The 27,893-nt window shown below is 38.9% G+C and overlaps 1 protein-coding gene across 5 annotated transcripts in view; it reads left to right on the forward strand.

The window, feature by feature from the left end:
• The window catches only part of CMYA5 (cardiomyopathy associated 5), a 325,210-nt gene that overhangs the window by 30,560 nt on the left and 266,757 nt on the right, over positions 1-27,893 (forward strand). For 4 of the 5 annotated variants that reach the window (XR_014015689.1, XR_014015690.1, XR_014015691.1 and 1 more), the window contains exon 2: positions 15,246-27,660. Coding sequence is in view for 2 of the 5 variants with exons in the window: in XM_081232030.1 (XP_081088156.1) it covers positions 15,246-27,660 (12,415 nt within the window). In the remaining 3 variants the exon portion in view is untranslated. The remainder of the gene's footprint in view (positions 1-15,245; positions 27,661-27,893) is intronic. The other variant, XM_081232029.1, reaches the window with a different exon arrangement.

The following is a 27,893-nucleotide window of genomic DNA, read 5'->3' on the forward strand; positions in this document are numbered from 1 at the left end:
TGACCATAGGTGCATGGGTTTATCTCTGGGCTTTCTATCTTGTTCCATTGATCTATGTTTCTGTTTTTGTGCCAGTACCATATTGTCTTGATTACTGTAGCTTTGTAGTATAGTCTGAAGTCAGGGAGTCTGATTCCTCCAGCTCCGTTTTTTCCCTCAGGATTGCTTTGGCTATTTGGGGTCTTTTGTGTCTCCATACAATTTTAAGATGATTTGTTCTAGTTCTGTAAAAAATGCCATTTGTAATTTGATAGGGATTGCATTGAATCTGTAGATTGCTTTGGGTAGTATAGTCATTTTCACAATATTGATTCTTCCAATCCAAGAACATGGTATATCTCTCCATCTGTTGGTATCATCTTTAATTTCTTTCAGCAGTGTCTTATAGTTTTCTGCATACAGGTCTTTTGTCTCCCTAGGTAGGTTTATTCCTAGGTATTTTATTCTTTTTGTTGCAATGGTAAATGGGAGTGTTTCCATAATTTCTCTTTCAGATTTTTCATCATTAGTGTATAGGAATGCAAGAGATTTCTGTGCATTAATTTTGTGTCCTGCAACTTTACCAAATTCATTGATTAGCTCTAGTAGTTTTCTGGTGGCATCTTTAGGATTCTCTATGTATAGTATCATGTCATCTGCAAACATTGACGGTTTTACTTCTTCTTTTCCAATTTGTATTCCTTTTATTTCTTTTTCTTCTCTGATTGCCATGGCTAGGACTTCCAAAACTATGTTGAATAATAGTGGTGAGAGAGGATATCCTTGTCTCATTCCTGATCTTAGAGGAAATGCTTTCAGTTTTTCACCATTGAGAATGATGTTTGCTGTGGGTTTGTCATATATGGCCCTCATTATGTTAAGGTAGGTTCCCTCTATGCCCACTTTCTGGAGAGTTTTTATCATAAATGGGTGTTGAATTTTGTCAAAAGCTTTTTCTGCACCATTGAGATGATCATATGGTTTTTATTCTTCAATTTGTTAATATGGTGTATCACATTGATTGATTTGCATATATTGAAGAATCCTTGCATCCCTGGGATAAATCCCACTTGATCATGGTGTATGATCCTTTAATGTATTGTTGGATTCTCTTTGCTGGGATTTTGTTGAGGATTTTTGCATCTATATTCATCAGTGATATTGGTCTGCAATTTTCTTTTTTTATAGTATCTTTTTCTGGTTTTGGTATCAGGGTGATGGTGGCCTCATAGAATGAGTTTGGGAGTGCTCCTCCCTCTGCAATTTTTTGGAAGAGTTTGAGAAGGATAGGTGTTAGCTCTTCTCTAAATGTTTGATAGAATTCACCTGTGAAGCCATCTGGTCCTGGACTTTTGTTTGTTGGAAGATTTTTAATCACAGTTTCAATGTCATTACTTGTGATTGGTCTATTCACATTTTCTGTTTCTTCCTGGTTCAGTCTTGGAAGGTTATACCTTTCTATGAATGTGTCTGTTTCTTCCAGGTTGTCCATTTTATTGGCATAGGGTTGCTTGTAGTAGTCTCTTAGGATTCTTTGTATTTCTGTGGTGTCTGTTGTAACTTCTCCTCTTTCATTTCTAATTTTATTGATTTGAGTCCTCTCCCTCTTTTTCTTAATGAGTCTGGCTAATGGTTTATTGATTGTGTTTATCTTCTCAAAGAACCAGCTTTTAGTTTTATTGATCTTTGCTATTGTTTTCTTAGTTTCTATTTCATTTATTTCTGCTCTGATCCTTTTGATTTCTTTCCTTCTGCTAACTTTGGGTTTTGTTTGTTCTTCTTTCTCTAAGTCCTTTAGGTGTAAGGTTAGATTGTTTACTTGAGATTTTTCTTGTTTCTTGAGGTAGGATTGTATACCTATAAACTTCCGTCTTGGAACTGCTTTTGCTGCATCTCATAGGTTTTGGATCATCGCGTTTTCATTGTCATTTGTCTCTAGGTAGTTTTTGATTTCCTCTTTGATTTCTTCAGTGATCTCTTGGTTATTTAGTAACGTATTGTTTAGCCTCCATGTGTTTGTGGTTTTTACGTTTTTTTCCCTGTAATTCATTTCTAGTCTCATAGCGTTATGGTCAGAAAAGATGGTTGATATGATTTCAGTTTTCTTAAATTTACTGAGGCTTGATTTGTGACCCAAGATGTGATCTATCCTGGGGAATGTTCTGTGCTCACTTGAGAAGAAAGTGTAATCTGCTGTTTTTGGATGGAATGTCCTACAAATATCAATTAAATCAACTGGTCTATTGTGTCATTTGAAGTTTCTGTTTCCTTATTAATTTTCTGTTTGGATGATCTGTCCATTGGTGTAACTGAGGTGTTAAAGTCCCCCACTATTATTGTGTTACTGTCGATTTCCTCTTTTATAGCTGTTACCAGTTGCCTTATGTATTGAGGTGCTCCTATGTTGTGTGCATATATAGTTATAATTGTTATATCTTCTTCTTGGATTGCTCCCTTGATCATTATGTAGTGTCCTTGTTCTTGTAACATTCTTTATTTTAAAGTTTCTTTTATCTGATACGAGTATAGCTACTCCAGCTTTCTTTTGATTTCCATTTGCATGGAATATCTTTTTCCATCCCCTCACTTTCAGTCTGTATGTGTCCCTAGGTCTGAATTGGGTCTCTTTTAGACAGCATATATATGGGTCTTGTTTTTGTATCCATTCAACAAGCCTGTGTCTTTTGGTTGGAGCATTTAATCCATTCACGTTTAAGGTAATTATCGATATGTATGTTCCTATGACCATTTTCTTAATGGGTTTGGGTTTGTTTTTGTAGGTCCTTTTCTTCTCTTGTGTTTCCCACTTAGAGAAGTTTCTTTAGCATTTGTTGTGGAGCTTGTTTGGTGGTGCTGAATTCTCTTAGCTTTTGTTTGTCTGTAAAGCTTTTGATTTCTCCATCAAATCTGAATGAGATCCTTGCTGGGTAGGGTAATATTGGTTGTAGTTTCTTCCCTTTTATCACTTTCAGTATATCATGCCACTCCCTTCTGGCTTGTAGAGTTTCTGTTGAGAAATCAGCTGTTAACCTTATGGGAGTTCCCTTGTATGTTATTTGTCATTTTTCCCTTGCTGCTTTCAATAATTTTTCTTTGTCTTTAATTTTTGCCAATTTGATTACTGTGTGTCTCAGCGTGTTTCTTCTTGGGTTTATCCAGTATGGGACTCGCTGCGCTTCCTGGACTTGGGTGGCTATTTCCTTTCCCATGTTAGGGAAGTGTTCACCTATAATCTATTCAAGTATTTTTTCTAGTCCTTTTTCTCTCTCTTCTCCTTCTGCTACCCCTATAATGCGAATGTTGTTGCATTTAATGTTGTCCCAGAGGTCTCTTAGGCTGTCTTCATTTCTTTTCATTCTTTTTTCTTTATTCTGTTCCACAGCAGTGAATTCCACCATTCTGTCTTCCTGGTCACTTATCTGTTCTTCTGCCTCAGTTATTCTGCTATTGATTCCTTCTAGTGTAGTTTTCATTTCAGTTATTTTATTGTTCATCTCTGTTTGTTTGTTCTTTAATTCTTGTAGGTCTTTGTTAAACATTTCTTGCATCTTCTCGATCTTTGCCTCCATTCTTTTTCCGAGGTCCTGGATCATCTTCACTATCATTATTCTGAATTCTTTTTCTGGAAGGTTGCCTATCTCCACTTTACTTAGTTGTTTTTTGGGGGTTTTATCTTGTTCCTTCATCTGGTACACAGCCCTCTGCCTTTTCTTCTTGTCTCTCTCTCTCTGTGAATGTGGCTTTTGTTCCAAGACTGCAGGATTGTAGTTCTTCTTGCTTCTGCTGTCTGCCCTCTTGGAATGACATTTTTAATGGAACATTACTCAGCCATAAAAAGGAACAAAATTGGGTCATTTGTAGAGTCGTGGATGGACCTAGAGACTGTCATAAAGAGTGAAGTAAGTCATAAAGAGGAAAACAAATATTGTATATTAATGCATATATATGGAATCTGAAAAAATTTGTATGCACGATCTTATTTCAAAGCAGAAATAGAGACACAGACAGAGAGAACAAGCGTATGGATATCTAGGGGGAAAGGGGGTATAGGATGAATTGGGAGATTGGGATTGACATATATACAGTATTAACACTTAGTACTATGTATAAAATAGATAACTAATGAGAACCTAGTGTGTAGCTCAGAGAACTCTACTCAATGCTCTGGTTATCTAAATGGGAAGGAAATCCAAAAGAAAGGGGATATATGTACACACACAGCTGATTCACTTTGCTGTACAGTAGCAACTAACACAATATTGTAAAGCAACTCTACTTGAATAAAACTTTAAAAAATAAATAAAGTATTGAGAGAAAATACTGGTTAAACATGGTGGAATCAAGTCTTCAGAGAAAAATACCTGCCAATATAGAATTTTATACCCTGAAAAAAGACTCTTAGAATGGATGTGTAAAAACGCTTTTTAAGGAATAAGTAGGGTGAATTTACCAGCAGAAAATTCACAGTAAAGGAAATACTAAAGCGAGTTTTTTAGGGAGGAGGAAAATGATTCCAGATGGAATGTTGGAGGTGGAGGAAGGAATGAAACACAATTTTAAAAAAATTCAGTATATAGGGAAATCTAAATGAATATTGGCAGTTTAAAAGAATAATAAAATTATGGCTATGAGATTTTAAAACATTTACAGAATTAAAATGTACAATTATAGCAGCATGTAAGTTGAAATTATAATTTATGGTCCTTGTGTTGTCTTGGAAGAGATAAAAATACCAATTTCTGTTAGACATTAATGATTCAAGGGTGCATGTTGAAATCTCTAGGATAATCACTAAAAGAATAGTAAAATATAACTGCCAAGCTAATAAAGGGGGTAAAGAAAATAATAATAAATGTTCAATCTAAAACAAGACAGGAAAGGAGAGAAAAAGGAACATAGATTAGGTAGTATAAATAGAAAGTGCATAATAAGATGGAAGATTTAACCCCAAATATATGGTAATTGTATTGGTCATTATATTAAGCTTAAATGGACTAACTGCTCCATTTAAATTGGCAGAGTTGATTTTAAAAATCTTTGTGGGAGTTCCCTGGGGGTCCAGTGGTTAGGACTCAGTACTTTCACTGCTGTGGGCCAAGGGAACTAAGATCCCATAATATCATTAAAGATAAAAAGACTTGATTTGCAAAAAATACTTAATCCCCCAGGCCTGTTTCCTCACCTGGTAAATTAATATATCTACTTATGGAATTGTTGTTTGAGAATTATATAACACATAGTAAAGCACATAGTAATATTAAAAAGAAAATAATAAAAAGATTTGAATAACACAACTAATAAGTCTGACCTACCTGACGTACATAGAACAATACTGAAAAACCGCAGGACACATATTCTTTTCCAGAACACATAAATATTTAAACAAACAAACAAACAAAATTTGGCCATATAGCCATAAAGCAAATCTCAATAAATTTCAAAGTATAACTTCTATAAAATAAATTCTTTGGTGACAATGCAGTTAAACTAGAAAGCATTATCAAAAAAGATAACTAGGAAATCCCCATGTATTTTGAAATTAAGGAATATGTTTTAAGATAATCTCTGACTAGGCAGGGCTTGGCAACCAATTGAGCTGAGGGCCAGCCACATCTACCTAGCAGTGCACTCACAGTAGTCAGCCTGCCACAGCAGAAAGACCAATTCAGCCCATATAGAGGCACCCCTGAAGCATATAGCTCTGGTGACCAAAGGGGAGTGTGCTGCTGGGGCATATAGTATGTTTCCTACTTAAGCCTACTTCTCTAAGATTGGAAAATGAAATCAACATGCCATATACATAGAAATAAAAACAGAGAGTTAGGCAAAATGAAGTGACAGAGAATATGTTCTGAATGAAGGAACAAGATAAAACCCCAGAAGAAGAACTAAGTGAAGTGGAGATAAGCAGTCTATCCGACAAAGAGTTCAAGATAATGATCATAATGATGTTGAAAGAACGTGGGAGAAGAATGTATGAACACAGTGAGCAGTCAGTAGTTTCTAACAAAGAGTTAGAAAATGTAAAGAAAAACCAAACACAGCTGAAGAATATAATAATAATAATTGAAATAAAAAATACACTAGAAGGGGGCTTCCCTGGTGGCGCAGTGGTTGAGAGTCCGCCTGCCGATGCAGGGGACATGGGTTCATGCCCCAGTCCCGGAAGATCCCACATGCCGCGGAGCGGCTGGGCCCGCGAGCCATGGCCGCGGAGCCTGTGTGTCCGGAGCCTGTGCTCCGCAACAGGAGAGGCCACAGCAGTGAGAGGCCCGCGTATAGCAAAAAAAAAAAAAATAATACACTAGAAGGAATCAACAATAGATTAGATGATATAGAGTGGCAGATCAGCAAACTGGAAGACAGAGTAGTGGAAATCAGTCAAGCTAAACAGAAAAAAGAATTTTAAAAAATGCGGACAGTTTAAGAGACTTCTAGGGCAATATCAAACATACTAACATTCACATTCTAGGGGCCCCAGAAGGAGAGGAGAGAGAGAAAGAAAGGAGCAGAGAACATAATAGCTGAAAGCTTCTGTAACCAAGGAAGGGAAACAGAAGCAAGGAGGTCCAAGAAGCAGGGAGTGCCAAACAAAATCAACCTAAAGAGGACCACACCAAGACACGTTACAATTAAAATGGCAAAAATTAAAGAAAAAGAATACTAAAAGCAGCAAGGGAAAATGAACATGTTACATACAAGGGAACTTTCATAAAGCTATCAGATGACTTTTCAGCAGAAACTCTGCAGGCCAGAAGGAGTAGCATGATATGTTTAAAGTGATGAAAGGAAAAGATGTACAACTAAGAATACTCCACCTGGCAAACTATCATTCAGATTTGAAGGAGAGATCAAGAGATTTACAGTCTAGCAAAAGCTAAAAGAATTCAGCAACAAAAAACCCAGCTTTGCAAGAAACATTAAGGTGAATTTTCTGAGTGTACAAAACAGGCTATAACTAGAAATGTGAAAATTACAAAAGGAAAAATTTCATTGGTAAAGGCAAATATACAGGAAAGGTAGTAGATCAACCACTTATAAACCTAGTAGGAAGGCTATAAGACAAAAGTAGTAAAATCATCAATATTTACAATATGTAGTTAAGGGATACAAAAGATGCAAAAAAAGATATAAAATATGATGTAAAAAGCATTAAATGTGTGTGGGGGGGAGGGGAGTAAAAATGCAAGATTGTTAAAATGTGATTGACCTTAAGAGATCAGCATCTTAAAATAATCATATATCCTCAACAAAATACTAGCAAACAAATTCAACCATACTTTAAAAGGATCATATGCCATGATCAAGTGGGATTTATCCCAGGGGTGCAAGGATGGTTCAATATCCACAAATCAATCAGTATGATACACCACATTAACAAATTGAAGAATAAAAATCACATGATCATATCAATAGATGCAAAAAAAGCTTTTTACAAAATTCAACATATATTTATGATTAAAAAAAACTCCCAGTAAAGTGGGTATAGAAAGAACATATCTCAACATAATAAAGGCTACATATGACAAGCCCTCAGCTAACATCATACTCAACAGTGAAAAGCTGAAAGCATTTCCTGTAAGGTCAGGAAGAAGACAAGGATGCCCACTCTCACCACTTTTATTCAACATAGTATTGGAAGTCCTAACCACAGCAATCAGATTAGGAAAAGAAATAAAAGGAATTCAAACTGGAAAGAAAGAAGTAAAACTGTCACTGTTTGCAGATGATGTGATATTATACACAGAATATCCTCAAGGCGCCACCAAAAACTAGTAGAACTCATCAGTGAATACAGTAAAAGTGCAGGACACAAAATTAATATACAGAAATCTATTGCTTTTCTATACATGAACAATGAACTATCAGAGAGAGAAATTGAGAAAGCAATCCCATTTACAATTGCATCAAAAATAATAAAATACCCAGGAATAAATCTTAACTAAGGAGATGGAAGACCTGTACTCAGAAAACTATAATATGCTGATGAAAGAAATTGAGGACAACATAAACAGATGGAAAGACACACCATGCCTATGAATTGGAAGAATTAATGTTGTTAAAATGACCATACTACTCAAGGCAACCTACAGATTCAATGTAATCCCTATCAAAATACCAATGGCATTTTTCACAGAACTAGAAAAAATATTTCTAAAATTTGTGTGGAACCATGAAAGACCCTGAATAGCCAAAGCAATCTTGAGAAAGAAGAACAAAGCTGGAGGTATCATGTGCCCTGATTTCAAACTATATGACAAAGCTACAGTAATCAAAACAGTATGGCACTGGCACAAAAACAGACACACAGATCAATGAAACAAAATAGAGAGCCCAGAAATAAACCCACACTTATATGGTCAATTAATCTGTGATGCAAGGGGCAAGAATATACAGTGAGGAAAAGACAGCCACTTCAATAAATGGTGTTGGGAAAATGACAGCTACATGCAAAAAAAATCATATTGGACTACTTTCTTACACCATATACAAAAATAAACTCAAAATAGATTAAAGAATTAGATATAAGACCTGAAACCATAAATCTTCTAAAAGAAAACATAGGCAGTATGCTCTTTGACATTGATCTTAGCAATATTTTTTGATATGTCTCCTCAGGCAGAGGAAGCAAAAATAAACAAATGGGACTACATCAAACTAAAAAGCACAGCAAGAGAACTATCAACAAAATGAGAAGACTGCCTACTGAATGGGAGAAGATATTTGCTATGAAATACCTGATAAGAGGTTAATATCCAAAATATATAAAGAAATAACACAACTGAACATCAAAAACAACAACAACAACAACAACAAAAGCCATACAACTTACTTAAAAAATGGGCAGAGGATCTGAATAGGCACTTTTTCCAAAGAAGACATTCAAGTAGCCAACGGGCTCATGAAAAATGCTCAAAATCACTCATCATCAGGAAATGCAAATCAAAACCACAATGAGGTATCACCTCACACCTGTCAGAATGGCTAGTATCAAAAAGACAACAATAATAAGTGTTGGTGAGGATGTGGAGGAAAGGGAACCCTTGTGTACTGTTGGTAGGAATGTAAACTGGTGCCGCCACTATGGAAAACATTATGGAGGTTCCTCAAAAAATTAAAAATAGAATTATCATATGATCCAGCAATTCCACTCCATAAATCCAGCAATATTTATCTGAAGAAAATGAAACACTAATGCAAAAAGATATCTGCACCCCTATGTTCATAACAGCATTATTTACAATAGCCAAGATATGGAAGCAACCTACACACACACATTTATACACAATGGAATTTTACTCAGCCATAAAAAAGAATGAAATCTTGCCATTTGTGACAACATGGGTAGACCTAGAGGTTATTATGCTAAAGTGAAATAAGTCAGAGAAAGAAAAATACTGTATAATTTCACTTATATGTGGAATCTAAAAAACAAAACACATGAACAAACAAGACAAAAACAGAGTTATAGATAAAGAGAACAAAGAGGTCATTGCCAGAAGAGAGGGGAATGGAGAGAGAAGAGAAATAAGTGAGGGAGATTAAAAGGCACAGGCTTCTAGTTGCATAATAAATGAGTCAGAGGTATGAAATGTTCAGTGTGGAGATAGAGTCAGTGATGATATAATATCTTTGTATGGTGACAGATGGTAACCAGAGTTACTATAGTGATCATTTTGAAATGTATAGAAATATTGAATCACCATGTTATGTACCAGGAACTAACATAGTGTTATAGGTCAGTTATACTTAAAAAACAAACAAGCAAACAAACAGACTTTTAGAAAAAGAGATCAGATTTGTTGTTACCAGAGGCAAGGAGCGAGGGAATTGGATGGAGGTGGTCAAAAGGTACAAACTACCAGTTATAAAATAAATAAGTACTAGGGATGTAATGTACAACATGATAAATATAATTAGCTTTATGAAAGTTGTTAGGTGAGTAAATCCTAAGCATTCTCATCACAAGGAAAAATGTTTTCTATTCCTTTTATTTCATCTCTATATGAGATGATGGATGTTCATTAAATTTATTGTAATCATTTCATGATGTATATAAGTCAGATTGTTAAGCTGTACACCTTAAACTTATACAGTGTTCTATGTCAGTTATATCTGAATAAACTTGGAAGAAAAAGAAGTAAATAAATAAAGAAGTAAATAATTTCTGAGTCAGATAAGATATCACAATGGAAATTCAAAAATATTTTGAGATTAATAATAATAATGATGAAAATACTATATACCAACTTTTATGTGATGCATCAAAATCTTTGGTTAAAGAGAAATGCCTAGTCTTAAGTTATAGTAAAGGAGAAATATTAGAAATATTAGAAAGGGAGAAAGGGAGAAATTAATGATATAAGAATCTATCTCAAGAAGGTAGAAAAATACTTGCTAATTAAACTCAAAGTTGAAAAAGGAAATAATAGAAAGCAGACATTTATGAAATAGGAAACATCAATAAAGCCAAACTTTATTGAAAAGATTACCAAGTAATAATGTCTGCCAATTTTTATAAAGATGAAGAACATAAAAAGGAGACACAAATGACCAATATCAGAATTGAAAAAATGGATACAATTTTAGATCTTACAAAAATTTAAAAGATCCTGAAAGAATACTATGAACAAATTTAATACAATGATTTTTTAAAATTTAGGTTAAATATGTCAATTCTTAGAAAAATACAACATATCAAAAGTGACACAAAAAGAAATTTCAGGTAGTCACATAACTATTAAATAAATTAAACTGCTAATTAAAACCTTACCATAGAGAAGACTACAGGTTCAGATGACTTCACCAGTAAAGTCTACCAAGCACTCACGGGAGAAATAGTACAATCTTCTACAAACTCTTCCAGAGAATAGTGAAGGAGAGAACACTTCCCAATTTGTTCTTTGAGGCAGCACAATGTTTTGTTTTGTTTTGTTTTTCTTTTTTGGTTTATCCTCAGCATTTACAAAACCAGACCTTGGGAAAGAACTAAGTCTGGGGACACATGCATGGTCTTAATATAGCAAATGTTTACCCTGCCCTGATTATTACAAGAGGCAGCACAATCTTGATACAAAAGCCTGACAAGCACGTTGTAAGAAAGGATATTATAGGCCAATTATTCATGAACACAGGAACAAAATTCCTAAACAAAATCCAGCTTTTTAATATAAAAAATATAATACATCACAACCATGTTGAAGTCATTTCAGGAGTTCAGGGTTGGTTTGACATCTGGAAATCAATCGTAATTCACCACATTAACAGAATAAAGAATATGGTCATCTTCATTTTTGCATAAAAATTGTATAATAAAATTTAGCATTCATTCATTATTAAAAATCTGTTAATAAATAGGAATAGAAGGAAATCAGATAAAGTTTACCCTGAAAAGGAAGAAGTCTTTGGCACTCAACTCGGTATCAGTCTGTTCTTTCCTGGATCTAACTCAAATCTACTGAACCTTCTCCTTGACCAATTCTGAAAGGAGGAAGGAAGTGAGCTCCCCAGGTCATCATGAAGTGTTTCTTCTCACTCTCAGATAACTCTGCTTGGGAAGCCAAGTAATAATCAGAAGGTTGCTTTGTGAGAATCAGAGGAGAATGAATAAGATCATGTTCATAGCCAATATCCACTACTTATGGAAAGTTGATGTATACATCTTTGCATAGGTGAGAACATTTGTGTTCCTGAGTAAGAAACACTTCTGAATTCTAGGGGGATCATTGGTCTTCTATTAAGGAAAATGGTTTCTTTACACTGAGTATAATTTGAATACTTGGGCTATGACTTTACACATGCTAATATAGTTATTCTCTGATTCCTGTTGGCGGTGTTATTCTTCTATTCCTTTGCTTCTGTCCAATAATCAAGACATCCCCAAATACTTTGGGTTTCTCAGTGAGCCAGACTGATTTATTCATGTGTACGTTTTTTTTTCATATCCTATGACATTTTCCTGGAATGAGCTTCCCATCCTTACACCACCACCACTCTTCATCCATTTGGCAAACTCCTATTTCCTCTTCAGAATCCAGTGCAAATATCTTTCCTCTTGAGGTCTTCCCTTCTTTATGTTCTCACTGTATCTTGCCTATCTTCTTTAATGAACTTACCACACTGTATTAAAATGTTTAGTTCTGTCTCCCTGTTAGATTTTGAATTTCTTGAGAGAAGATTCTGTGTCTTTATATTTGTATTCCTAGTATTTAAACTCAATAAACTTTTATTAAATGAAGAAATAAATGAGTGAATGAATAAGTAAATGATTGAGTGAACCCACCTCAGTAGGCCTCTATCTTTTTATGATCAACATTTGGGTATTCTGCTAAGCACTCATGAACTCATTCTAATGAGTAATGAAAACTTCTCTGGTTGAGTACATTGAATTTACAATCAATAATTAACTTTAACCTGAATTATAATTGCTTTTGTACTACTACTGCAATGATGGGCATTTGAAATGCTGACTTTTCAGTTGCATGGTATAACCTTAATTTTTAATTTCATTCTGCCTTTTTTAAGTTAAACAGAAGGGAGAAGGGGTAGAAGGAATTGAAAATTTCAAGGAATAAGTTTAATTAGATACGTAAAGGAGCCTGAAAAAACATTAAAAATAAGATTCAGTTCAGAACCAAGATAAGGTATCAATTACTAATTAAGTTCAGTAGTTTAATACCAAAGCAAATAATTGAGAGCAGAGTTACCAGGGAAATGGAGAAACCAGTTCTTCTCACCGCTTTCCAGCCATTTTCATTCACTGCATGTGTAGAAAATGAAATTGTTTTCAGCACCCTGGGGTAAATGGATGAGGATGCTTGCTACTGAAGACCAGTGGTCCAGGGGTTCTGGCTGCCCCAGGCTCGACTTGGTCATGGGTGAGATCTAAGGAGATCAGGGTCTCAGCAGTCCATAAGCCCTTTGCGGCTGACTGCTGGGGAAACTCTGAAGTTTCAGAAAGGGGAGTTGAATGTACCTGCAAAGATTTATGGTCTTGGCTTTCAGCCTAACCTAACAAACTAAAAAGCATTCAGGGTAAGCTAGAAAGGCATGTACTAGTTAAGTTTCATAGCTAGGATTGTTTAGGTAAGTGATTTGCAACTCTGGATGCATAATGGAGTCACCTGGAAGCTTTTAAAACTTCCTACCTGGGCTTCCCTGGTGGCGCAGTGGTTGAGAGTCTGCCTGCCGATGCAGGGGACACGGGTTCGTGCCCCGGTCCGGGAAGATCCCACATGCCGCGGAGCGGCTGGGCCCGTGAGCCATGGCCGCTGAGCCTGCGCGTCCGGAGCCTGTGCTCTGCAGCGGGAGAGGCCACAACAGTGAGAGGCCCGCGTACCGCAAAAAAAAAAAACAAAAACAAAAACAAAAAACTTCCTACCCTAGTACGATTAAACTAGCGTCTCTGTGGGAAGGGGTATAGGGTGGCATCAGTATTTTTTAAAATCTCTCTACAGATGATTCTAAAATGTATCCAGAATTAAGGACCGCTAATATAAGCAGTGACTGATAATAATAAAATAAAAGATTGGTTAGGGATCTAAATTTTAACTCTGTATGTTTTTTATTTTATTTTTATTTTTTTTTTTTTTTTTTCTTTTTGCGGTATGCGGGCCTCTCACTGTTGTGGCCTCTCCCGTTGCGGAGCACAGGCTCCGGACGCACAGGCCCAGAGGCCATGGCTCACGGGCCCAGCTGCTCCGCGGCATATGGGATCCTCCCAGACCGGGGCACGAACCCGTATCCCCTGCATCGGCAGGCGGACTCTCAACCACTGCGCCACCAGGGAGGCCCTGTATGTTTTTTAAAAGTGCCTTATTTGAATGCTTATGCTTAGTGGTTTTTTAGCATAGATTTTTTTTTGGTTTTGTTTTTATTTTTGTAGAAAAGTGTATAAGTCAGTCAATAGTTCTGTATTTATCTCAGTTTTGAACTTAAAGACAAATATGCCTGCTGAATTGGTCAGGGATGGTAACACTGGAGGTTTTAAAACTAAGCCTTGAAGAGTAGATAGAATTTAAATATGCAGGAAAGGTAGATTAAGGTGGGGGATAAGAATTGTAAGTGGAAGAATGGCATGAGCACAGGGGAGGAGAAAGTGTAAGAAAATTCCAGGGAAGAGTGCTGCAGAGTCTGAGTCAAAGGCCCAATGGCAATTGAAAGGGACAGCCAAAGCCAGCCATCTCTTGAGGGCATATGAGAGCAGTCCAAGGAGACCATCTTTCCAAACCTCTTTAGCCATTGAAAATGACCATGCCCAGACTCCTTTGATCTCTAGTTCAAGGATTATATGGAGGACCTGATTACAGATCATGTTTATTGAGTGTTAATTACATGCCAGGCACATTTTCTAAGCATTTCATGTGTATTAGCTAATTTAACCCTCACAGCAATCCCATGAAGTAGGATCTATTATGATCCCGGGTTTGCAGATGAGTTAAGTACAGCACAGTAGGCTGCTGGTTTTTTTTTTTTTGTGATCTCTCTATATTCACTACTTCCCCTTCATGGCCCTGACTCAGAGTTTCCATGATATATTTACTGAACACAGAATTATCTAGTTAAAACAGAAATGTACCATGTAGGGGTAGGGTGGAAGTGGGTACTTGGAAAGAAGGTCAGCTAGGGATCAGAGAATTAAGTATTTTGAATTTACTTTTCTATAGTATAAGGAATTTACTGACGTTTTTGAGCAGGACGTGGCATGATGAAAATTTTTAGTAAACTTGGTCTGGAAAGATAGGCAGGATGGATTGAGGGTCGGGGGAGGGCAGGAGGTAGACATGATACTAGCTGACCAGTTAGGAAGCTAATGAAATAATCAAGGGGTGATGTGATAAAAAGCTAGGTCAAGGTAGTGATAGCAGTAACAGGGAAGGCACAGATGCAAGGGCCATTATGAAGGTCCTGGTGACTAGATAGTGAGCCTGAGGGACTGGGTGAGCCACAGGAGGTCTGGGGGCAATCCTGATAGGGGAAGGTGGGGAATTTCACTTTAGCTTTTTTTTTTGACTTCGCAGGATATTGATTTATTCCAGCCTGGGATGTGTTATTGTGTTTGGTATCCTGACTTCAATTTTTATACTTTATTTTGTATACATCCCTATTTTTGATATGGATGGCACTATTTATCTGTATGTTTTAATTTTACATTAATCCTTTACCTAGTAAGAATAGGACATTGACTTATTATTAGAATATGTAATTACTGTTATTTTTATTATTAATATATATAGAATTATTAATAATATCATTATTTACTCTAGGTTATCAGACCAGAATGAAGAGGGCAAGACCAAGCAGAAGTGTATCATATCTGACCCCTCCTTTTCCATGGTAACAGTTCAACGGGAAGATAGTGGAATAACCTGGGAGACCAATTCAAGTAGGTCTTCCACTCCTTGGGCCTTGGAAGAAAGTCAGACCTCTGGTGTGTGTAGTCTGGAAGGGTCGACTCTGAAGTCTCCTCCAGGGAATATTTCCTTTATTGTGGATGAAGTTAAAAAAGTTCGGAAAAGAAAGCCTAAGTCAAAGCATGGCTCACCATCACTGCGTCGGAAAGGCAACAAAAAAAGAAATTCTTTTGAATCCCAATATGTTCCAGCAAACAAAACAAGTCATCCTTTAATTTCAGAAAGTCAGGAACTAAAGACCCAGAAAGAGAAGTCATCTACTGGCATTTATGATAAGATGAGAAAAAAGAAGACCACCTCAACTACACCTCCTGTTACTGGAGCGATTTACAAAGAACACAAACCGTTAGTGTTAAGGCCAGTCTACATAGGAACAGTACAATATAAAATTAAGATGTTTAATTCTGTTAAAGAAGAATTAATTCCTTTACAATTTTATGGAACATTGCCAAAGGGTTATGTAATTAAAGAAATACATTATAGGAAGGGGAAAGATGCGTCCATTAGTCTAGAGCCAGATTTGGGCAATCATGGTTCTAATGTAGTTTCTAAAACAGGCAAATCAGTACCCCAAGGCATAGACAATGATGAAGTAAAAGAGGTTGCTGCACCCTGGAGAGGTGCAGTTTCCAAAGGATCAAAGTCCCTGACCTCATTCAGTCATGAAGATCAAAAGAAAATTTATGTTGATTCTCCCTTAAGGGCTGCATCTACTACCAAGCACACACCTTCCTCTTATACAAGTAATGACACAGCAGAACAAGAAACACAGCTCAGTGCTCCACAGTCAGTGCCACAGCTGCCAGCTGATGAAGCAAAACCCCGTGAGATAGAACCTTCCTCTCTTACACCCAACACATCTGCACCTGCGTTCCTGGAAACAGCAAAGGAAGAATCTGAGGCTGATTCACAAGAAACGGTAAATGCAGAGCATGACTCTTCAGTCTCACTGCCATTAGTGGATGAGGTAAAGAGGGAAGATGTATCTTCTGCTGACCGTTCCATTTCACTGGAGGCAGAGAAGGGTTCTCTGGAAACACTTTCACCAGTTCTGACAGCTTCTATCCAGGAAGATTTTGGCCCAGAGAGAGAAGAACTGGATCTGACTTCACCAGAAAGGGCAAAACCAGTCTCTGAACGACTGAACCCTCCTCATCTCACTGTCAAAGGAGAGAAGGATGAAAACATGCCTGAGCCATCCATTTCTCTTTCTGAACCTCTAGTGTTAGAGGAGCCAGAGAAAGAAGAAATAGAAATGCCTCTACCAATATATGCTACCCCTGAACCTGAAGATTCTAATTTAGTGGAAGAAGAGATCATAGAACTTGATTACCCAGAAAGTCCATCAGTTTCTGAGAAGCCCTTCCCACCACGCTTGGCCCCTGAAGTGGAGCAGAAAGAAGAGGAGACCATTCTGCCATTACTGACGACATCAACACCTGAACATGTCACCTTGTCTGAGGAAGAAAGAGAGGAAAATGAGTCTGTTTCTACTGATTCTGCTTTCATATCGGAGTATTCAGTCCCACAGGATTTGAACTATGAACAAGAGGAGCAAGAAGTCGAGCTAGTTTCTTCACCTAATGTAAAACCTGTATCTGAACATGCAGTTTTGTCAGAAGAGGAGAATGATGAATTTGATCCTTATTCCCCAGCTTCAGCCTCTGCATCTGTCTCACCATCCACAACTGAGAAGACTCCTGAATGCCAGTCCCCACTGTTTTCAACAGCTACAGCAGAGCACATCGTCCTGTCCAGAGAAGAGGCTTTAGAAAATGGGCGTTACCCACCACATTCCACATCTGCTTCTGAATATTCAGTTCCCTCACAGGCAACAAAAGAGTCACCAAAGAAAACAACTGACCATAAGTCCCCATTAACACCAAAAGGTGTGTCTGAGCCCCTGATTCCGTCAGAAGAAGAGAAGGAAGACACTAGGCTGTATTCCCCAGAGGTGGCCTCTGTATCTGAACATTCTCTCTCGCCATACACAACTGAGGGGACTTCTGAATGCCAGTCACCACTGCTTTCAACTGCTACATCTGAACACATGGTCCTATCAGAAGAAGAGAACCTAGGAAATGAGCATTTCACACCAGATTCAACACTGACCTCCCAATATGCAGTCCCACCAAATGTAACACAGGAATCCCCAAAGAAAATAATTGGTGATGTCTCCCTGTTGAAATCACAAGGTATTTCTGAGCAGAAGACTCTGTTAGAAGAAGAGAAGGAGGACACCAGATTCTACCCCCCAGAGGTGGCCTCTGTATCTGAATGCTCTCTGCCACCATACACAACTGAGGGGACTCCTGAATGCCAGGCCCCACCACTTTCAGCCACCCCATCTGAACATGTGGTCCTCTCAGAAGAAGAGACAGTAGAGATGGAGTGGTACACACCCTCTTCCACCTCTGCGTCTGGATTTTCAGTACCACCATATGCAACACTGGAGTCACAGGAGGAAGAAATTGTCCACAGATCCCCTTTAAATCTAAAAGGTGCCTCCTCACCCATGAATTTCTCAGAAGAAGAGCAAGAAGACATTGGACCTTTTTCTCCAGACTCTGCATTTGTGTCAGAATTCTCATTTCCGCCCTATGGAACTCAGGAGACAGAGAAAAGAGAATTTGAGTGTGATTCTCCAATATGTTTAACATCACCATCTGAACACACGATTTTGTCAGGTGAAGAGAAGGAAGACACTAGGCTGTATTCCCCAGAGGTGGCCTCTGTATCTGAACATTCTCTCTCGCCATACACAACTGAGGGGACTTCTGAATGCCAGTCACCACTGCTTTCAACTGCTACATCTGAACACATGGTCCTATCAGAAGAAGAGAACCTAGGAAATGAGCATTTCACACCAGATTCAACACTGACCTCTCAATATGCAGTCCCACCAAATGTAACACAGGAATCCCCAAAGAAAATAACTGGTGATGTCTCCCTGTTGAAATCACAAGGTATTTCTGAGCAGAAGACTCTGTTAGAAGAAGAGAAGGAGGACACCAGATTCTACCCCCCAGAGGTGGCCTCTGTATCTGAATGCTCTCTGCCACCATACACAACTGAGGGGACTCCTGAATGCCAGGCCCCACCACTTTCAGCCACCCCATCTGAACATGTGGTCCTCTCAGAAGAAGAGACAGTAGAGATGGAGTGGTACACACCCTCTTCCACCTCTGCGTCTGAATTTTCAGTACTACCACATGCAACACTGGAGTCACAGGAGGAAGAAATTGTCCACAGATCCCCTTTAAATCTAAAAGGTGCCTCCTCACCCATGAATTTCTCAGAAGAAGAGCAAGAAGACATTGGACCTTTTTCTCCAGACTCTGCATTTGTGTCAGAATTCTCATTTCCACCCTATGGAACTCAGGAGACAGAGAAAAGAGAATTTGAGTGTGATTCTCCAATATGTTTAACATCACCATCTGAACACACGATTTTGTCAGGTGAAGAGAAGGAAGACACTAGGCTGTATTCCCCAGAGGTGGCCTCTGTATCTGAACATTCTCTCTCGCCATACACAACTGAGGGGACTTCTGAATGCCAGTCACCACTGCTTTCAACTGCTACATCTGAACACATGGTCCTATCAGAAGAAGAGAACCTAGGAAATGAGCATTTCACACCAGATTCAACACTGACCTCCCAATATGCAGTCCCACCAAATGTAACACAGGAATCCCCAAAGAAAATAACTGGTGATGTCTCCCTATTGAAATCAAAAGGTATTTCTGAGGAGAAGACTCTGTTAGAAGAAGAGAAGGAGGACACCAGATTCTACCCCCCAGAGGTGGCCTCTGTATCTGAATGCTCTCTGCCACCATACACAACTGAGGGGACTCCTGAATGCCAGGCCCCACCACTTTCAGCCACCCCATCTGAACATGTGGTCCTCTCAGAAGAAGAGACAGTAGAGATGGAGTGGTACACACCCTCTTCCACCTCTGCGTCTGGATTTTCAGTACCACCATATGCAACACTGGAGTCACAGGAGGAAGAAATTGTCCACAGATCCCCTTTAAATCTAAAAGGTGCCTCCTCACCCATGAATTTCTCAGAAGAAGAGCAAGAAGACATTGGACCTTTTTCTCCAGACTCTGCATTTGTGTCAGAATTCTCATTTCCGCCCTATGGAACTCAGGAGACAGAGAAAAGAGAATTTGAGTGTGATTCTCCAATATGTTTAACATCACCATCTGAACACACGATTTTGTCAGGTGAAGAGAAGGAAGACACTAGGCTGTATTCCCCAGAGGTGGCCTCTGTATCTGAACATTCTCTCTCGCCATACACAACTGAGGGGACTTCTGAATGCCAGTCACCACTGCTTTCAACTGCTACATCTGAACACATGGTCCTATCAGAAGAAGAGAACCTAGGAAATGAGCATTTCACACCAGATTCAACACTGACGTCCCAATATGCAGTCCCACCAAATGTAACACAGGAATCCCCAAAGAAAATAACTGGTGATGTCTCCCTATTGAAATCAAAAGGTATTTCTGAGGAGAAGACTCTGTTAGAAGAAGAGAAGGAGGACACCAGATTCTACCCCCCAGAGGTGGCCTCTGTATCTGAATGCTCTCTGCCACCATACACAACTGAGGGGACTCCTGAATGCCAGGCCCCACCACTTTCAGCCACCCCATCTGAACATGTGGTCCTCTCAGAAGAAGAGACAGTAGAGATGGAGTGGTACACACCCTCTTCCACGTCTGCGTCTGGATTTTCAGTACCACCATATGCAACACTGGAGTCACAGGAGGAAGAAATTGTCCACAGATCCCCTTTAAATCTAAAAGGTGCCTCCTCACCCATGAATTTCTCAGAAGAAGAGCAAGAAGACATTGGACCTTTTTCTCCAGACTCTGCATTTGTGTCAGAATTCTCATTTCCACCCTATGGAACTCAGGAGACAGAGAAAAGAGAATTTGAGTGTGATTCTCCAATATGTTTAACATCACCATCTGAACACACGATTTTGTCAGATGAAGACACCGAAGAAGCTGAACTTCTTTCTCCAGATTCAGCATCACAAACTTCCATCCCACCATATAGGATCCCAGAAACAAATGAGGAGGAAACTGAGCCTGATTCACTGTTAACTGCAATGGCTGCGTCAGGATATTCCTGCTTCTCAGAAGATGATGAAGAAATTGCACCAACTGCTACACCTGTACCTGAGCATCTAAGTTCATCACAGAAGCAAAGAACTGAAACTTCTCCTTTGGTGTCTGCACCTGAAGACTTGAGTTGGCTCCCTTCAACAAATGAAGGAGAGATTAAGCCAGATGCTCAAACAACATCATCAACTGTATCTGAATATCTCATTATGGCACAGAAGCAGAGAACTCGAGCATATTTAGAACATGAGTCTGAAGACTTGATTCCGCCATGTTTAACCAGTGATTCAGAGAAGGGAGAAATTAAGAGTAGGTCATCACTAGCTGCAACACCTACACAATTGTCCATGGTAAAGGAAGAAACCAAACCTGTTTTGCCTGTATCTCAGTGTTCAGTTTCACCTGATTCAGTCCATGCAATTAAGAAAGAACAAGAACCCAAAACATCACTCACTCCAAAATCTGCAGATGAACAGATGGCTTTGTTAAAAGTTAAAAGTAAGGAAGAAATTGTGCCTGATTCTCAAGAAGCTATAGCACATGTATTATGGGATCAAGAAATGGAACCTCAGCCTCCAAATGTTCCAGAGTCTGGGATGAAAGATTCAGTTCTGCCTGACCTGGTAGATGAGCCAAAGAAGGATGTCAAACCTAATTTAGCTCCAACTATGACATCTGAACTAGAACAGAGAAGGTTGTCAGAGAATGAGCCTGAAGTAATAAAGCCATATTTACCTCTAAAGGAAACATCTTTATCTGGACCTGAGATTTGTGTTGCAGAAGTGCAACATGATTCTAAAATAACTGGTACACCTACAGTGCTGCATTCAGCATCACCAGGAGTGGAAAAGGAAGTTGAGCATGCACCACCCATATCAGAATTTTCAGCTTTGTCAGAAGACATAAAGAAAGAAATTGAACCCAGTTCTTCAATAACCATGACATCTGTAACAAAGCATGATTCAAGCTTAACCAAATTAGTAAAAGAAGAAATCCCAACAGATTTATCTCTTACCACCCCTATAGAATATCCAGTCTTAACAAAAGTAGGAAAGAGTGAATTAGGAATTGGTTTGCCGCTTCAGATGGTAACATCTGTAGATAAGCATTCACTTCTTAAAGAAGAAGACAAGGTAGCAATTAAAGCTAGTTCTCCCACTGAAACTGCTGCATCCCAATCTCCAGCTTGGTCAGAAGTAGGGAAAGAAATTAAATTTGATTTACTGGCAAGCATATCCTCTATACCAGAGCATTCTGTTTTGTCAAAGGTAGAAACTGAAGACATTAAACCTGGGTTGGCAGTAACCAAAACATTGTCTTCTCAGCATTCAGATGTATCAAAGGAAGCAAGGGTGGAAAACAAACAAGATCTTTCATTTTCTACAGTCCTCGACTCTGAATATTTGGATGTATCACAGAAAAAAAATTCTATGTCTGCCTCAGAGATGTCAGGACCTGACCATGTGCTTTCGCTCAACCTAGGTGGTGAGATAAAGAAAACAGAAACTGAACTTCCTTCCTCACAGAACGTGTCACCTGCACTCAAATCTATTGTTACAAAAGGCAAAAATGAGCAAACAGCAAGTTCTTTTCCTGAGTTAGAATATTTAGCATCAGAAGATTTAGCTTCAACATTACCAACCCTCTGTGGTGATAAGAGCAAACAGGCAATGGAGACACCTTCTATAGTTCAGGGAGATTTCGTTTCAGAAAAACAAGATCTTGCTCTGGCACAACTCTCTTTGGAACCTGAGAAGGAAGACAAGCCACATCAAGTATCAGAATTACGAAATTCTGGCTCTGAATTCACTGGTGGTTTAGGTAGGCAAAGTGAATCCATAGATACAAAACAAATAAAATCTCCCATAACTGAAACAGGGGATTCTGTCTTAGAAAAGGGCCTAGCTGAACTTAGGAGCAGGGGAGAAGGAAAAGAAGAGAACAGGGGACTTCATGTGTCAACTACAGTGCCTGAAATTTCAGAGGTTTCATCTTGCCTTAGGGAGGAACCTCAGATTCAAGAAATTAAATCTTTCTCTCCTAAGGTAGTTAGCTTAGGATCAAGGGAAGCATGTACCTCGCTAGTTGAAGGAGACAACCCAGAAGAACTTCAGCCACACACTTTTTCATTAAAAGGATTATCAGGAGAGTTGAACCATTCAGTTGACTTTAAAAAAGAAGGAAAACAAGAAATAAGCCTGTTACTGCCAACAGGAAATTTGAAGGCACAAGTGACAGATAGTACTGTAACTAAACTAAATGAAGAAACTGACCAACCAAATTCATTTCACATACCCCAGAGTATTACAGAGCCATCAAAGATTGCTTCTTCTGACCTCCCTGTGGAAGAAGAGAAGCCTGAAAAAGAACTTCATTCAGACCACGCTGTTAAATTACCTGACGTAAACAGATCTTTTGCAGATAAACAAGATATGGGCATTAAACAATTTTTGTCTATGAAAGAAAATTTGCCTTTGGAAGAATCAAAATCATTTATGACAACTGAGCCTACAGATGTTAAAGAAACACACATGAAAGAGGCCCTTATTTCTCCAAAGGATGAAAATTGGATGCTGAAAAAGCCAGAGAGAGACTTGGCAAGCCATCATGAAGAAAGAGTCCCTGGATCTGTGCAGCTGGGTTCCTCTGGTACCAGTGATCTGATGACAGGGCAGCTCAAGCCTGCTCTGTCAGAGAAAGACCATGCAACTGAAATCAGAAGGCAAATTCTGCCACATTCTGCAGAAGAATCTCACGTATCGTTACAAGAACCAGTGTCTACTCTCGATACCTCTAGTGGTAACGTAGAGACCTTAGCAACTAAAACTTATTCTTTTGAAGAAGTAAAGCTGGCCCCCAAACCAAAATCTTTAGTTCCAGCTGGAAATGTGGAGAGAAATGAAGCAGAAGGGAAGCAGACCCTTTCTTTAGTGGGGAGTGAAAGTTTGGTATCGGAGAAAGCAAACACAGAATTTTCCAGGCCTTGCAAAGAAGACAGCTGGGAAGAAATCAAAACACCATCTGAAAGAATCCTCCAGAAACCAGTGTCTGGCCCATCAACAGAAGAGGTCAAATCAGAAACTCTTTGCTCTCTTCCCAAAGCAGCCCATTTCCTGGCAGAAGAGGCAGAACTTGCACTGGGCAATGAAGAAGAAGCACACAGGCGTATATCTCCCTTACCTGGAGGAGAATCAAAAGTGGTTCAGTCAAAGGTTGTAGATGATGCTGAGAGAGGGAAACCAGCATCTGAAGTGAAAACACCCACACAAATAAAACCCCTCTCCTCAACCCAAGAAAATGAAGAACCTCAACCCCCAGAGTCACCTGAGGTCATACAAAAGCTGCCCAAGCAGCAGAAGGCAGTGGAGCCAGGCCTCTCTGAGGAAAAGGGAAAGAAAGGAATTTCATCTTTCACATCATGCATGTCCAGTTTATTTTTACAATCAAGCACTCCAGATAACAAAGTTGCTGAAAAAGAAGATTTAGAAGCTCAGCCAAGCCCATCTGTAGAAAAAGCAGTGACTGTGATAGAGCCTAGAGGTCCTGCACCAGCTGACGTTCATGCAACTGAGCAGCCAGCGGATCATCTATTGCTAGAGGCCAAACCTGAAACTGCTGCAGAATCCACAGGTTCTTTAGTTAAATCTGGTGAAGGTCAAGACTTTAAAGAAAAACCCACATTGTTATCAAATGTAGAAGTTTTGCCACAGACAAAATCCAACTTTGAGGCATCTAGTGAAGATTATGGGAAGAAAGAAGTCCTAGACTATTCAGAGGAAATGGACCTAAACTCAGAAGTTACTTCTGCTGATGGTGAGGGACATCTTAGAATTCAATCTTATTCTCCCATGGGTGAGGAATCCGTTATGGAAGAAGCCAAAAATGCTGTTCATCTTCATATCACTGATGGTAAAAGACCCCAGAAGCCAGAAATCTCCCCTCCACCTAAATGGAGTATTTCTATCCTTAAAGAAGAGCCAGGAAGTGATCAAAAAGAAAAATCACTCTTTTTATTTGATGCAATAGATAAGGTGCCACAACAGCCAAAATCAGCTTCATCTAGCTTTGCAAGTAAAAATATCACAGAGGAATCAGAGAAGCTGCAGTCAATAATTTTGCCAGTAGAAGAATCTAAAGACAGTTTAATTGATCTCGGTGAAGACAGACTAGAGAAAGAGACGCCAAAACCTACTTCCTTGAAAATTTCTGAAGAGGAAATAAAACTCAGATCTGTTAGCCCAACTGAGGAGAAAGGTAACTTGGGAATGAGATCATATTCCTTGGAAGAAAAGAAGGTGCTGGCAGAAAAACAAGAAACGGTGGCCCCATTAGAGCTTAGAGGTAATAATGAAATAGAAAAGGCACAAATTACACATGGATCTAGCCCTATTAAATTGGAAGAACCAAAAGCTGCTACTGCGCTGCAGCAAGTCTATCAAAATGATGACCACAAAGAAAGATACGAAATTATTGAGGAGGGTAAAGGAGAAGAAAAAGAGGAGCAGTCACATGCATTTTTAGAAGGAAAAGAGCAGCAGGAAATTCAGCCTTATTCCATGAATATAGCCAGGCATATGCCTGAAGAGTCAGATATCTCTTTCAGTCATTCTTTGGGTGAAACTCAACCATTTTCATTAGTTAAAACTACAGAAATTACTGAAAAATCAGAAACCGTGATCTCAGAGGCTCACCCAGAAATCAGGCAAACAAAGGCAGTAGGAACCCAACCACATCCATTAGAAGAATGTAAAGTTTTGGTGGAGAAAACCAAGACTTTCCTTCCAGTAGATCTTCCTTATCGTGATGAAATAAGTGATCACTCTTTACCGAAGGAAGGAAATCTGGTATTGGACAAGTCAAGCATGGATGTGATAAGTCACAATGAAGAAAAGGGACAGGTCACAGCGTCAGAGCTGCCAAAAGGTGGCTCAGTAGATACCACAAAAGGAAGTAAACAAGGATCTCCATCTAAAGAATCTGAAAGGATTTTAGATCCATGGTCAGAATTGACTCCAGAGAGGCATATGGTCCATACTATTCAAACATCTCAAGATCAAGCATCTGAAATGTCTGAACAATCTGTTCTTGTTTCAAAGCACCACTTGGAAGCTGTGGAAGATGCCCATGTAAATGAACCATGCTCTTCAGTGAGCAGCAACTATGCTCAATTTATAACTAATGCATCAGCAATCAGTATTGATGAGATGATTTCCAAGGAGCCTGAAGACACATATGTAAGAGATGAAGAATTTACAGTGACTAGTAAGCCAGCTGGACTTTCAGAGGAGCAAAAGAGTGCCTTCAGTATCATTTCTGAAGGTTGTGAGATATTGAACATTCACGCTCCTGCATTTATTTCTTCAGTTGATGAGGAAGAAAGTGAACAAATCCAAGATAAGTTAGAATATTTGGAAGAGAAGGCCTTATTTAAGCCTATACCCTTCCATGATGAGAGTGAGGCAGTTGCTTGCTATAAAACATTACAGAGTGAGTTAGAAGATTCTGATAAAAAAGTTGCACCATCGAAAGAAGACCAAAAAAAGGAAACTCATACAACCAAAGAGGAGATATCCACAGATTCAGAAACTGGTGATTTAGCCTTTAATCAGCCTTCAATTCCCAGTGAAGAGGATTATTTTGAAAAATATACATTGATTGATTATAACATCTCCCCAGACCCAGAAAAACAAAGAACTCCATGGAAATTAAATGTTGAAGGAGAGCTGTCAAAGGAAGTTCCAGGAGAAACTGTCTCTCTTCCAGAACGTTCAGAGGAAAGTGCCCTAGAATATGAATATGAATTGGTGAAATTAGATGAAAGTTTTTATGGACTAGAAAAGGACTACAGCAAATTATCTGACCCAGAGACCCAACAGTCTTCGGTTATCCAAAAGTCAGCTGACAGAGATGCTCCAAAGAGCATAAATAGAGATGTGGACTCAAAGTCACCTGGGATGCCTTTATTTGGTGAAGAGGAAGGAGTTTTGTCACGAACCCAGATATTTCCTACCACTGCTAAAGCCATTAATCCTGAACTTCTGGAGGAGCCACCTGCACTGGCATTTTTATATAAAGATCTGTATGAAGAAGCAGTTGGAGAGAAAAAGAAAGAAGAGGAGACAGCTTCTGAAGGTGACAGTGTGAATTCTGAAGCATCATTTCCAAGCAGAAATTCTGACACTGATGATGGAACAGGAATATATTTTGAGAAGTACATACTCAAAGATGACATTCTCCATGACACATCTGTAACTGATAAGGACCAAGACCAAGGTCTAGAAGAAAAGCCAGTTGGTAAGGATGATTCATACCAATCAATAATTGAAGAAGGGGAAATTTGGGGGAGGTTTGAAACTATTTGCGTGGAGGAGAGTCTGGAAGAGAAACAGAAAGCAGCTTCCAGGGAAGGAGAATCAGTAGGCCATGTGGAGGCTCTTGACAGTGTAGCTATGCAGAGGAAAGCTTCCATCACCGAGGAAGTCAGAGTGGTTACCCAGAGGGTAAGCTATGCGGTTCCATTTGAAGACACTCATCATGTCCTGGAGAGAGTAGATGAAATGAGCAGCCAGACTAATGAAGCAGCAAATGCAAATCCAGAGGTCAGTCTGAATGTCCCAGTACAAGTGTCCTTCCCAGAGGAAGAATTTGCATCTGGTGCAACTTGTGTTCAAGAAACACTGCAAGAAGAACCTCAAATAATGGTTCCCCCTGAGCTGAGTGAAGACCGGCTCCGCAGTAGCCCTGTTCAGGATGAGTATGAATTTGCTGAATCCCTGAATTACGAAGTGGTTACTCAAGACACTTTATCAGAAGAACTGTATTCAGAATCCACCCCTGAAGATGTGTTATCTCAAGGAAAGGAATCCTTTGAACATGTCAGTGAAAATGAATTTGTGAGTGAGATGGAACAAAGTAAGTCTGCTGAACAGGAAGAGTGGGACAGAGAGATGACAGAACAAGACCAGTTATCCTCAGAGTTGGTAACTGAGAAGGAACAAAAGGAGTTGAAAAAGTCCCAGATTGACACATATTGCCTCACATGTAAAAGCCCAATTTCTGCTGTTGACAAGATGTTTGGTACCCACAAAGACCATGAGGTTTCAACGCTTGATACAGCTATAAGTGCTGTAAAGGTAAATAGATTTTAAAGCATACAAGTGTGTAATCATACATAGATGTCTAATTGGCTTTCTCATTTTCTCAATTTTAAAAAATGACCAATATTTGATACATTCATCTTTAGGCATAATAGTCTGAAAAAAACTAAGAATATTTCCCTAGTTATTTAGTTAAGATCACTTTGACAAACATTTATTGGGTACATAGTATGTGCCAGGTATTTTTCTAGATTCTGGAGATACCAGGA

Source organism: Mesoplodon bidens (assembly GCF_964165515.1).
Source record: "Mesoplodon bidens genome assembly, chromosome: 4".
Classification (NCBI taxonomy): domain Eukaryota; kingdom Metazoa; phylum Chordata; class Mammalia; order Artiodactyla; family Ziphiidae; genus Mesoplodon; species Mesoplodon bidens.